General features: G+C 34.4%; 1 protein-coding gene across 1 annotated transcript; it reads right to left on the bottom strand.

The window, feature by feature from the left end:
• Window positions 1-3867: 3867 nt before the first annotated feature.
• On the bottom strand, window positions 3868-14521 carry LOC132804987 (uncharacterized). The gene is made up of 4 exons (XM_060819572.1): window positions 14318-14521; window positions 5766-5821; window positions 5474-5567; window positions 3868-4143 (listed from the first exon to the last, which is right to left on the bottom strand). The coding sequence occupies exons 1-4, from the start codon at window positions 14519-14521 to the stop codon at window positions 3868-3870; spliced, it is 630 nt and encodes a 209-aa protein (XP_060675555.1).
• Window positions 14522-14742: the final 221 nt, after the last annotated feature.

Genomic DNA, 14742 nt, shown 5'->3' with positions numbered 1-14742 from the left:
TACTTATGTAGATAAATTGGTCAATAAATGCTTGTTGAATTAGAATTCTATATTCGGTACCCTATCTCATATTAGGTCTTGAGAAATTTTGTGTCTCATCTATACACATATATGCGTGTAATTGAGAAGAGCATTTACAAAACTATTTTCTGCTTTTAGATCAATGGAATTTATGTTCATTGGATTGATACATGAACATATTTGTGGATGAACAATTAAAAAACTATTTAAAGATTATAAAGAAAATATAAAAATTGGAACAGGCGACTCTTTTCGACCATAATATATCGCTTGATCCCACAATTCAATAACAGGCTATCCTTCTTGAACAGAATGTGTCGCCTGTTCTCTCGATTAAAAAAAATAAAAATTTTAAAAGACATGCAAATTTTATAAAGAATAAAGGTGTAGTTGAAAAACAAAAAAATAAACAGTAATTTTTTATTTTTTGTTTCTCATTTTTAAGAAATATTTTCAGTTTTTATTCGTAGACAAAAGCTAAAACATTAATCAAAGAAAAAAAAAAATTGAGAGAAAAGGCACATTTGTGCCATTTTTTGAAAGTTTTTTGCGCGTTTTAAAATTTTTATGTATGCCTTTGAATCCCTTTTCTTTTTTAAAACTACATCAAGTACACTATTTAATAAATATTAGATTTGGAAGGAATCTAAGAGAGACTTGAAGAGTGGGATATTTCGGGTTTCCTTGTTCATTAACCTATGTTGTCATCGGTCGGAAAGCTGGATTTCTCTGTGTTGCGTGATTTTCTGGGTTTCTTCTTTCTTTGTCTCCATCGTTTAGGTGAGATTCTTTTTTCTTTGTGGTTGGCGGAGACATGTGGTGGGTTGGTTTTTTTTTTTTTTTTTTCATTTTAACCGCAGGTTAGGTTCGTTGGGTTTTATTAATCTTGCTTTTGTAGAAATTTTGTTTGTGATATTGCTTGACATTGTTTTGCTAAGTTCAACAAGTATTTTATGTTAAAGATCAACTTGATTCGAGATGATCTGTTGTTTTAACTACTTTACCACAACATCGTACTTTTGTTGAAGAAGATGTTTTTGGAGATACTATGATGGTTCACAATCCATTTGTCATATAGTTGCCACGTTTCGATGAAAATCATAATAAGGATGAATGTGAGAGTGACTATGTTTGTAATGTCTATAAGGGGATATGGATAAACAATATCTTCTAAATAAATTGGTACATATATTTATTAACTTATGTTTTAAGTAATATTTATAACATTTATTATTATTCATTTAATTAATTTTTTTATCTGCTTCATTATATGTTTTCCACTTTTAATTAGGAGAAATGTGTCTCGCCAAATATTAAGAACGATGGTAATTTTTTTAAATTTACATTTACTAAATTACAAATTTAATAATGATTAATATTTTATTTATTTTGCATAAGTGTTAATAACTTTTTAATTTGTCTATATGCAGTATGAGGGTATAATATCGTCAAAAAGAGGAAGTCAACTCCCATCTCAATGAGTGTACATTCATAGAAGTTTAATTAATATTAATTTTGTTAGAAAAAATACAATAGTTTACAAATTATATAAAAATATGTCAATGAGATAAAATTTAATTTATTTGATAATTAATTTGTTATGAAAAAATATTTATTTTAAATTTTTGTATTCTAATTATTTTGGATGAAGCTAGTTTTAGTTTTTTTGTATTTTAATTATTTTTATATGTTTACTATTTTAATCACTTTTCACAAAATTAAAAAAATATAAAATATAAAATAAAAAAAAATAAAAAAAAAGGGGCAATGCATTACCACATAACAACATCGTCTAACATATTTGGTGACCTTTAATTGACTATTTTTAGCGACTCATATATTTAGTGATGTATTAAAATAAGTCGCTAATAGCTTTTTTAACGACTCTCCCGAATAGCGTTGCTATAAGTGGACGATCAAATCTGACACATTGCTAAGAGGGTCACTAAAAGCGTCAATGCGTTGCTAAATAGGCGACTCATTAGCGACGGATATATTTAACGATGCTATATGAAACAATCGCTAATATATTTTTAGCGACATTGTGATGAAGCGTCGCTATAAGTGGATTGAAAGAATGTGTCGCTAAAAGTCAATATGCGTTGCTAAAAACCTAAATATAGGCGACTCTCATACTACGTTGCTTGTTGTCTTATGGCTTTAGCGACAGGACGTTGGACGATGCTGTACGATACGTTGTTGTTTATTTTGTACGATGTATTTATTGCATCATTTATCAATGTGATTCTAGTAGTGGCTCTGATGTGATTCCGCCCGAGCCCGCTCAACCGATAACTCGCTAGGGTGCTGACTCGACACGGATGAAGATTAGGCCAATCACAAGAGCTCAAATTAAGAGATTTAAGGACAACCTGGGAGTATTTATACAGGAGGTAATCAATCTCAACAGAGCTTGTCCATACTTGAAGATACAAAGCCTATTCTAAGTATCCAAATGGTGGAAGCCGATACGGACCCGGGTGACGGTTTTGGTACATTTTTAGAGTCCGAGAAGCATGAAATGGTTCCAATGCTTTATGGGTTAAAGCAGCCTCAAATGCAATCAAGAAGGGCTTGTACGGACAGCATCAACAATTTGGCCGAATTTGCTGTATTGCTTGCTGCCTTTACTGTATTTTACTGTATTAGCCTTTTCTTATTTTTCCAAGCATGGGCAACGTGTGGGACTTCATATTCAGCTTATTTGGCATCCTAAAAAGCATCTAGAAGCTGATTTGGAGCTCATAGAGGTCAAAGATTGTCAACTTGATCAAAAGGCTAGCATTTTTAGTTTCCTAATTTGTTTTTACTTTTTGTTATAGGAAACTTCCATTACTTTTTTAGTTTTTATTTATTTATTTTTTGGACAAATAAGTTTAGGAAAGTTGTTAATTTATTATTTCCATTGTAAATTAATTAATTCCTAATTCAAAATAAAGGAATTCATTAATCAAATTTAGTTTAGGAAACTTAGTTTAGGACATATTAGAATTCGGCCAAGTTTCCTAATTCCTATAGGAGTCCGGTTTTGAATTAATTTTTTAGGGTTTTTTTCTTTGTAATCTTAGCCTATTTAAAGGCTTATTTTTCAAAATGAATACAACTTTGATTTGACTAAAAAAAATACTTGTGAGATTAATTATCTCTTTGTTCTTTGAGAACACCTAAAACACCATTAGAGAATTGGTTGTTTTAGCTTGACTTATCAATAGGTTTTCCATCCCCTATTGTGGCGACTACATTATACCAAGGTTTCTAACCACAGGTTGGTTAGGGGTTGAGGTCCATTCCATTAGAACTTGAACTTAATTAAAGATTCGGGCTAATATAATATGGGTTTAGGAGCAGGTCGTCCTAGGTTCGTATCAGGCTCTTTCTGGAAATATTCTGCAGAAAATTGAAAGTTTCGAGTATAAGTCAAAAGATTGGATTAAAGAGGTCTTCGATAATATTTTTTTCAAGAAAAAAAAGTTATTAGCAAGACTCAATGGAATCCAAAAACAACTTTGCTACAATGACAGTCCCTATCTTTCTTCTCTGGAACAACAACTGATTTCGGAATTAAACTCTGTTTTGGTGCAAGAAGAATGTCTTTGGAAACAAAAATCAAGGTTTGATTGGCTTCAACATGGAGATAAAAACACTAATTACGTTCACCTTTCCACTTTGATCCGTAGAAGAAAAAATAGAGTGGAACTCTTGAAGGATGAAGCAGGTAATTGGATTTCTGATAAACAAACTCTAAGAGACATGGCTATTCAATTTTTTCAAAGTCTTTACTCTCAAGAACCTGTTGATTCCAGGTCTCCTATACCGAATCTCTTTCCTCGTCTAGATGAAGCCAATTTAGGAGCTCTCAATCACAATATTAAAGACGAGGAAATCAAGAGTGCTCTCTTTAATATTGGTCCTTGGAAGGCTCCATGCATCGATGGCCTTCCTGTTGTGTTTTTTCAAAAATATTGGAACCTCATTGGTAGCTATATTTGCAACTTTTTCAAAGACTTCTTCTTCTCTGGCACTCTGCCTTAAGGTATTAATAATACTTTGATCTTTATTATTCCCAGAAGTGATTGCCCTCAAACCATGATGCAGTTTAGGCACATAAGCTTGTGCAATACCCTGTATTAAGTGATCAGCAAAGTTATTGTCTCAAGACTTAGGCCCATCAAGAGTAAAATAATCCATCCTAGTCAAACTAGCTTCATTCCTGGGAGGCAGATAATTGATTATTTTGTCATCACTCAGGAAATGGTTCATCTTTTTAACAAGTCCAAGGAAAAGAAAGGTATGATTCTTTGGAAAATTGATCTAGAAAAAGCTTTTGATAGAGTTAATTGGGAGTTCATTGAAGCAACTTTAAGAGAAAATGGCCTTCCTGTTCACTGGATTCAGCTTATTCTTCAATGTATTAGAGTGGACAGCATGCAACTTATTTGGAATGGGGAGCTTACAAAGAGATTCACACCTAGTAGAGGGATTAGACAAGGGGATCCTTTATCCCCTTTTCTTTTTACCCTCTATATGGAAAAGTTATCTCATGCCATTCTTCAACAAATTTTCATTGGTAAGTGGAAAAGCTTGAAGGTTTCTCGTAATGGGCCTAACATTTCTCATTTAATGTTTGCGGATGATCTTATTATATTTTCAGAAGCTTCGACTGATCAAGTCAGTGTGGTTCTTTAATGCCTTGAGGACTTTTGTAAGATATCTGGCCGAAAAGTAAATGCTCAGGAATCTAGAATTTTTTTTTTCTAAGAATACTTCAAGTGAAATAAAAAGAAAGGCCCGCAGTTTGATTTAAAAAAAAAAAAAAAAAGGCCGCTTTGGATGGCATGCAATATTATTGGCTGTACTCATCGAGTCATCATGGCACAATCTTTCACTGCCTTGTTATTCTGTTGAATTTGGTTGGTAACATAGGCAACACCGTCAAAGTTTACGTAGGTTTTGGTAATAGAAAAGGAAGAGAGATGCAATCTGAGTCCAAAGGTTCCCTTCCAATTCCATATTATAATTGCAAGTTCTATGGTATTTCATGAATTTTTCCACTGCCGATCAAATTTGAAATAGAGGCTCTGTATGTTGTTAAAATTCATGGCCATGAATCAAGCTTAGCAAGCTCTAGGAGCTTCTTATCTTTGAGGAAAATAGTTCGGTAGCCCGCCGTTACAAGTAAAGGAATTAGAAACTGAGACAAGAGCCCTGACGACTGGATATATATAAATGAAGCTGCTATATGTAAACTCCCCATACAACAAAAATAGAAGAGAACAAAACACTGTGGTATTATTTTACTATCTTCCTAAATAGCCAAATATAAAATTGCTTTATGCTCTCATTAGCAAGATAATGGCCTCTAGCAAGAAGGAAATTTACAGAATTTGGAGGCTTACAACTCAATTCCTTTCTTATACTTTAAATACAACAAGGAAACAACGATTGATTTTGCCTCTGCTAGTTGTAATCGAAGGACAATGCTAATCGATTGGCGTTCCTGTGAGCAATCATTGAACAGAGAAATGTCATCCATTGATCTATAAAAGCTAAAGAAAATGTTCAAAGGCAATAAAAATATAAGTCAGAAGATCTGTATTCTAGCGTACATCGGTCTTAAATTTTATACGAAAAATGACAATATAAATATAAAATAACTAAGTCATAATGTTTTACCTGAATTAACAGCTTATGAGCATATGGAAGCTTCAATGTTGAGAAATTATCTCCACTTTTGCATGACGAACATTCCAGTTTTCAACATATTGCTGTAATAACCCAACAAACCACAAGCTCTACGGCCCTGCAAGAGTGGAAGTATAAGCTATAATGAAGCACTCGAAGTAATTTCATTTAAATTTCCAATAACCATTATTAAATAATTAAGAAATAAATCAATTATTTATGACAAGGCTCTTTCTGCATGTATATACGTTTTATATCCAATTTCTGATAGTTAGTAAACAACCTTATGCACATGACTCTCATTCATATTCCCATTTCTTATAGTCATAGTAAATAGCTAAACAGTGATACGAACCTAGGACGACTTGCTCCTAAACCCGTATTATATTAGCCCGGATCTTTAATTAAGTTCAAGTTCTAATGGAATTGACCTCAACCCCTAACCAACCTGTGGTTAGAAACCTTGATATAATGTAGACGCCACAATAGGGGATGGAAAACCTATTGATAAGTCAAGCAAAAACAACCAATTCTCTAATGGTGTTTTAGGTGTTCTCAAAGAACAAAGAGATAATTAATCTCACAAGTATTTTCTCAATCAAATCAAAGTTTTTTTATTATTGAAAAATAAGCCTTTAAATAGGCTTGAAAGAAACAAAATAAACCCTAAAAAATAATTCAAAACCGGACTCCTATAGGAATTAGGAAACTTGACCGAATTCTAATATGTCCTAAACTAAGTTTCCTAAACTAAATTTGATTAATTAATTCCTTTATTCTGAATTAGGAATTAATTAATTTACAATGAAAATAATAAAATAATAACTTTCCTAAACTTATTTGTCCAGAAAATAAATAAATAAAAACTAAAAAGTAATGGTAGTTTCCTAAAACAAAAAGTAGAATAAAATTAGGAAACTATAATACTAGTTTTTTTTGACTAATTTGACTTTGACCAATCTTTGACCTTTTTGAGCTCCAAATCAGCTCTAGATGCTTTTTAGGATGCCAAATAAGCTGAATATGAAGTCCCACACGTTGCCCATGCTTGGAAAAATAAGAAAAGGCTAATACAGTAAAATACAGTAAAGCCAGCAAGCAATACAGCAAATTCGGCCAAATTCTTGATGCTGTCCGTACAAGCCCTTTTTGATTGCATTTGAGGCTGATTTAACTTGATTCCATGACCTCTTAGGCATATGTATTGAACCCATAAAGCATTGGAACCATTTCATGCTTCCCGGACTCCAAAAATGTACCAAAACCGTCACCCGGGTCCGTATCGGCTTCCACCACTTGGATGCTTCGAATAGGTTTTGTATCTTCAAGTATGGACAAGCTCTATTGAGATTGATTACCCTCTGTATAAATACTCCCAGGTTGCCCTTAGTTCTCTTAATTTGAGCTCTTGTGATTGGCCTAGTCTTCATCCGTGTCGAGTCAGTACCCCAGCGGGTTATCAGTGGAGCGGGCTTGGGCGGAATCACATCATTCCCCTCCTCTTGAAAAGGATTTGTCCTCAAATCAAGATCATCACCTACAGAAAAAGGAGTTAAATCAGCAACATTAAATGCAGCACTCATGTTATACTCACCCGGTGAATCAAGCTTGTAGGCATTCTTGTTATTCGGCTCCAAAACTTGAAAAAGTCCATCCATAGGCGGCATGAGCTTTGACTTTCTTTGTTTAGGAAACCTTTTCTTTTGTAAGTGCAACCAAACCAATTCTCCCGGGTCAAACACTATTACAACAAAATCTAGAAATACATGCTCATTATGGTAAAAATTACACTTTTTAAAGTTAGCAAACAATATTTCCCAAATTTTCAAATTGCCACTAAGTAAAGCTCTCAACAATGCAGATAAAGTTCTATGCAATAAAGACATCTTTAAATAAGTATCTTTAAAATTCATGGTCAGCAATGATTTCTTATTCATAATTACTTTATTAACATCACCAAAGCTAAGATAAAAATTTATATTTTTCCATTCTTGTCTTCCTTTTCCTTTCCCACTCACGGCCATCTCACCTTCCTCACACTTGGCTTTTGCACCAAATTTCTCACTCTTGGTTTTAATAAAATTTTTCCACACAACCTGAGTATTAGAAGACTTACCTTGGACAGCAAGGTCACCTTTTCCCTCTTGATTGGATGGTAGTCCAATTGGAATTTCATTTGGGAAGACATCTCCAAATTCCTTCAAAAGAGAAATCATTGAACTTGGCAATTCAAGTTCTTCAAAGTTAGTTTGATCATTAAAATAATTTTCTTTATAAATTATGACCAGCAAAGGTTTCTTACACTCAATAACATTATTAATATCCCCTAAACTCAAATAAAAGTTGCTACTTGACCTTTCTTTTCTTTCTTTTTCTTTTTCCCCTTTGAATTGGCACAAACCTTCGAATTTCCCTTCCTTCTCCAAGCTCTCGAGTTTGCCACTTTCTTTCCCCTCTCTTTCGGTTTTTCCTTGATCTTTCCACTCAATATGAGTCTTAGAAACCTTACCTTGATCAGCAACCTCATTCTTACCTTCTTGAAAAAATGGTGAAGCCGTTGGTGGCATACTTGCTTTTTCCTTGAGCTTTTCGGCTTCTCTCCTTTGTTGCATTTGTAATTGGTCTTTGTAAACCTCTTTAGGAGATAATGGTTCCAGCTTGACCTTCTTCCCTTTAAACCTGAAAACAATACTATTTTCTCGACCAAAATGAGTAGCATCTTTATCAAATTGCCATGGCCTACCTAATAGTATATGTCCAGCAATCATGGGTACAATATCACATAAGACTACATCCTCATATCTACCTATACTAAATTTCACTTTGGCTTGTTTATTAACTTTTATTTCACCACTATCATTAAGCCATTGTAATCTATATGGTTCAGGATGTTTTATTGTTTTTAAGCACAATTTATCAACTACAAGATTACTTATCACATTAGTACAACTCCCACTATCTATAATCATGCTACAAATTTTACCTTGTATTTCGCAGCGAGTGTGGAAGATGTTTTCTCTTTGTATCTGCTCTTCATCTTTGTAGACAGCAAGTACTCTCCTAGAAAGCAAGTTTAATTCAGCATTGGATGCTTGCAAGGTTTCGGGTTCATCCTCCAAGTCCTCCTCTTGCTTGGCTTCATCCTCACTTTCTTCACTTTTCGATTCTAGATCGTCATTGCCCTTTAACACCATGATTCTTCTATTCAGGCATTGGCTAGCGATGTGTCCTCCTCCCTGGCACTTAAAACACACAACATCATGAGTTCTAGAAGGTTTAGGATCTAATTTTACCTCATTCTTTGGTGCTTGGACAGATTCAGTTCTAGTCTCCTTCCTTGGCCAATTTGAACTTTCTTCTTTGACTTTTGGCTTTGGCTTGCTTTCATAGATGGGATTGTTCCTCCAGCCACTTGAATTGGACCTTCCACTGTTGGAAACACCTCCAAACCATGATCTTACACCCCTCCTCTTGAATTGATGCTCTAATTTAATAGCCACATGCAACATCTCCTCCAATTCCACATATTGTTGCAATTCTAGTTGATTGGCTATTTCACGATTCAAACCACCAAGAAACCTTGCCATGGTTGCTTCCCTATCTTCATTCAAGTTCAATCTCATCATAAGCATCTCCATCTCCTTGTAATAATCCTCCACGGATCCATGTCCTTGAGATAAAGATTGAAGTCTTTGATATAGCAACCTATGATAGTGTGATGGTACAAATCGCTTCCGCACGGCTCCTTTCATTTGTCGCCATGTAGTAATCAAGTCATCACCAACTCTCCTTCGGGTGTTTTGCTCATTCGTCCACCATTGGAGTGCATAATGGCCAAACTCCATTGCTGCCAATTTCACCTTCTTAGCCTCTGAATAATTATGGCGGTCAAATATCATCTCCATCTTTTCTTCCCACTCCAAATATGCTTCGGGGTCACTTTTTCCCATGAATGGTGGGATGTTGATCCTGATATTGCTAAGATTGCCATCTGTTTCTTCCCTCCTATATCTTCCACGGCCAGCTCTATCTTGGACAGCAAAAGTTTCATCCATACCTTCCTCAAAGTCTCCACCGAATGGCTCCTCATCAAATTCCTTTCTCGGTCTCTTGCGACCTCCTCGTCCTCGGCCTCGTCCTCCATGGAATTCTTGCCTATTTCTTGTGTTCGGAATTCCTTGGGAAACTTCTAGCCTTCCCATCCTTTGATTCACATGCTCAACTTGAGCACTAACCCGCTGTATTGACTCCAAAACAGCTCTCATGTCCACTTGGTCTCCACTCCCGGTAGCTCGGGCATTGCCATGGAATGCTACGGATTCCTCCTCATTGATCCTCAAAGGTGGATCTCCTCTCCTCATTCTTGATTCTGTCATGTTAGTGTAATAATGCAATAAAAATAAAATAGGACCTTACCAATTTCACTCCCTTACGTGTTTCACTCAAATGAAGACTCGACACTCGTGTTTACACACTTGTTTCGGCTTTTTACCCTCTTTTAAGCTCACACACTCTTGCCTTTTTCCACTCAATGAATTATCTCAAAGTTCTAATTAAAACACCCACAAAACAGCAATTAGATCACTAATATGTTTTAATTAAACTTATCAACAAAACAGTAGCAAAAAGTAGGCAATACCGAAAGAATCTAACAAATCCTAATTTTTCGGCTTTCTAGACAAGAAAACACAAAATAATGGGAAAATGTTGGAATTTTTGAAAACTGCACCAGATGGTAGTAGATTATGAGTCCAAGAATAAAATTGTGGCAAAGGAAAGTCAAATTCAACAAGAATCAAGTAGAACAAAAATATTGAATGATTGTTGGTTGTGTTCTTAGTAATCCAAGCTTTTATGTATCAATTCCTTTAGCAATTTTAATCCAATTTTTTTTTTTCTCTGCAACAATAATAAGCTCCAACAACTCCAAATATTGAAAAGATGACCAACAAATCAGCAGCTACAAGAAATTCCCAGCAACAAACTTCAACAGCAAATTTAACACAACCGAATTTTTTTTTATTTTTTTATTTGGGTTTCTTCCTTTTTTTTTTTTTTTAAATACTCACTGAATATCAACACAACTGCAGTAGCAAGAAGAAACAAAAAAACTTGCAATTCCAACTCCTAATAATCACCAAACCCGTGACAAGAACAAAAGTGCAGTTTTTTTTTTTTTTTCTTTTAAAGTTGTTGCCGCAAGTCACCTTCTGTTTTTTTTTTTTTTTTGTTTAAATGTATGAATGCAAATATATAAGACTAAAAAAGCAAAGAAAAAAAATCCAAAAAAACAAAAATTACCAAGAACAAATATGAAAAATCAACCAACAAACAAGGAAACAAAGATATGGTAAAACAAGGAAACCTAATTCAACTAGGAATGAGTTTTTGTTTTTTTTTTTTTTTTTTTTAAAGAGATGCTGAACGTGTATGGGATAGAAGCAACCTTAACCTAATGCTAAAATTGCAGAATAACACAAAAACAAATAAAGCAAATAAAGATAGATCAAACCTGAACAAAATTTAGCTCTGATACCAAATGATACGAACCTAGGACGACCTGCTCCTAAACCCGTATTATATTAGCCCGGATCTTTAATTAAGTTCAAGTTCTAATGGAATTGACCTCAACCCCTAACCAACCTGTGGTTAGAAACCTTGGTATAATGTAGACGCCACAATAGGGGATGGAAAACCTATTGATAAGTCAAGCAAAAACAACCAATTCTCTAATGGTGTTTTAGGTGTTCTCAAAGAACAAAGAGATAATTAATCTCACAAGTATTTTCTCAATCAAATCAAAGTTTTTTTATTATTGAAAAATAAGCCTTTAAATAGGCTTGAAAGAAACAAAATAAACCCTAAAAAATAATTCAAAACCGGACTCCTATAGGAATTAGGAAACTTGACCGAATTCTAATATGTCCTAAACTAAGTTTCCTAAACTAAATTTGATTAATTAATTCCTTTATTCTGAATTAGGAATTAATTAATTTACAATGAAAATAATAAAATAATAACTTTCCTAAACTTATTTGTCCAGAAAATAAATAAATAAAAACTAAAAAGTAATGGTAGTTTCCTAAAACAAAAAGTAGAATAAAATTAGGAAACTATAATACTAGTTTTTTTTGACTAATTTGACTTTGACCAATCTTTGACCTTTTTGAGCTCCAAATCAGCTCTAGATGCTTTTTAGGATGCCAAATAAGCTGAATATGAAGTCCCACACGTTGCCCATGCTTGGAAAAATAAGAAAAGGCTAATACAGTAAAATACAGTAAAGCCAGCAAGCAATACAGTAAATTCGGCCAAATTCTTGATGCTGTCCGTACAAGCCCTTTTTGATTGCATTTGAGGCTGATTTAACTTGATTCCATGACCTCTTAGGCATATGTATTGAACCCATAAAGCATTGGAACCATTTCATGCTTCCCGGACTCCAAAAATGTACCAAAACCGTCACCCGGGTCCGTATCGGCTTCCACCACTTGGATGCTTCGAATAGGCTTTGTATCTTCAAGTATGGACAAGCTCTGTTGAGATTGATTACCCTCTGTATAAATACTCCCAGGTTGCCCTTAATTCTCTTAATTTGAGCTCTTGTGATTGGCCTAGTCTTCATCCGTGTCGAGTCAGTACCCCAGCGGGTTATCAGTGGAGCGGGCTCGGGCGGAATCACATCAAACAGTTTCCCTCACTCTCATTGCAATTCAATTTGGCTTTGATTCCTGTTCATTCTAATTCCTACTCATTCTGATCCCAAATTGGTTAACATGCCCTCAAGACGTCACAGAATAGACTCACTTGCCTTCAAGCATCAGCAAGGCTATCCAAAAGAATATGCATGCATAGCATTCGTCAAATTGGAGAAAATGAAAAAATCCTTTTGAATGGGTGATAGTCCGTATAGTGTCTCATGTTTGTATTTTTTCGAAGGAAAATAAAAATAAATTGATGCAGAGAAGCATGCATTTCCTTGTCTAAAAAGTAAATTTCCATGTGGAAGCATGCGGATGAGCCTGTACCTGAACTTCAAAAGGATAGCTAGATATCATCAAACACCCAAATATCAACAAACTAGCGCCATACGCAATCAAACAATCACATTCCATTTCTCCTACTCGCGGCCCTAAAAAACGTGCAATGTTATAGCATACAATTTAACATTGTTTGAAGTTGAAGCAGCTGAGATATTCATATATAAGAAATATCAAACACCTCCATTTTGAGCTGTCCCCTCTATTGTCTGTTTAGCATGACTTGAGGACCACTACCATGAGCATGCATTTTATCTAAGACCTAAGCATCATAAATTTGCTGGTTAAATTAAACATAGGCTCATGAAGCTTAGAACATGTTATACACATATGTTAGAAATTAATTTAAACAATCTTGAATGTTTCTAGAATGTGTCTTGTGGTTGTTTATGTTTTATTTAAATAGCTAGTGAGAAAAGCAAAAGAATGTAATTAGATTGTTCTAGAACTCTTCATGGGCATCTACATTTAGAGTCCTTGTTTTAGTTGTATTGCAATGAAAACATAATGAAAAGAAGACTCCCTTGCTTGTTAGAGTAATAAAAAAATCGTTTAACATTAGAATAACATATTTTTCTTCTTGGGAATGGCAGGAAGTTCCACTATCCCCATGTTCAGCTATTCACAGGGAGCAGTCCCATATTTGATGGAGAATACTATGGATATTGAATCTCTCAAATGCAGACTTATTTCTTATATGAAGATCTATGAGATATAATTGAAGAAGATTATGAAGAACGTCCAACAGTTGAGTTCAACTTGGACACAGGAACAACAAAAATTATACAAAGAGAATCAGATGAAAAATGCTTATGCTTTGAGATACATTCAGAAATGGGTAAGCAAATCCATCTACTCTAGAATTTTTGGAATTAAAAAGGCTAAGGATGCATGGGAAATATTGCAAAAGGAATTTCAAGGCAATTAAAAAGTTATATCCATTAAGTTACAAAATTTATGGAGAGATTTTGATAACTAGTCAATGAAAGACAACGAAAATATTAAAGAATTTTCTTTTGAGTTGGCTGAATATGTAAACCAAATTAAAAGTTTTGGAGATAAACTTGAGGACAGAAAAGTTGTAGAAAAAATTCTTAGAAGTCTTCCTACAAAGTTAGAGCATGAGGTTGCAGCGATTAAGGAATCAAATGATCTGTCTAAACTAACTTTTCATGAGTTGATGGAATCTTTTGAAGCACATGGAAAGAGACTTAGCAGGTTCAAGAAGCAGCCTAAAGAACATGTCTTTCAGTCAAAGATTAACATTCCAGGAAAGAAGAATTATGCAGAAAATAAAAGAAAGTAGCCCAACATTCAATCTAAAGGATATCAAGCAAGAAGAGGAGCTTCAAATTCTAACCGTGGTTTCGGAAGAAAAGAGGCAGAACCAATAATGGGTAGGAGGCAATTCAAGAATTGATGCTTCGTTGTAATATTTGCAAGAAAAAGATTGCTTGTTTTGAAAGTTCACAAGGTGTAAAATCCTAATCACTCGAAGAAAGATTGTTGGTATCATGGAAAAATGGAAGCTAATTTTTCTGAAAAATGAGTATCTTCAACTTTTTTATACCTACATGAATACTCAAGAAGAGCTCCATGATTCCTGGCTGTTGCGAATAGCCTTTGGCGACTAGCCGTGCTGTGTACTTTATAATTGTTCCATTTTCTTTGTACTTGGGTTTGTAGATCCATTTAAGTCCAATAACATCTTTGCCTTCAGGTAGATCTTCTAGTACCCATGTATCATTTTTTTCAATTGTTACAATTTCTTCATCCATTGCTTTAATCCGAATTTACTGCTTCTTCAAAATTTTGAGGCTCACATGCCAAAAATGCCATATTAGTAGATTCATAGATATCTACGAGTGAACATACCTTTCTTGGCGGTGATTCATTATCTGAAGTTATATCCATTCTTTGGATTAGGCTTGGAGTTTCTTGACTTGTGCTTGGACCAGGGTCTTGACTTTGATAGGACCCACCCCGGGAACCCTCCCAG

The sequence above is a fragment of the Ziziphus jujuba genome, chromosome 8 (assembly GCF_031755915.1).
Source record: "Ziziphus jujuba cultivar Dongzao chromosome 8, ASM3175591v1".
Lineage (NCBI taxonomy): Eukaryota > Viridiplantae > Streptophyta > Magnoliopsida > Rosales > Rhamnaceae > Ziziphus > Ziziphus jujuba.
This window is presented reverse-complemented; position numbering and strand designations above follow the sequence as displayed.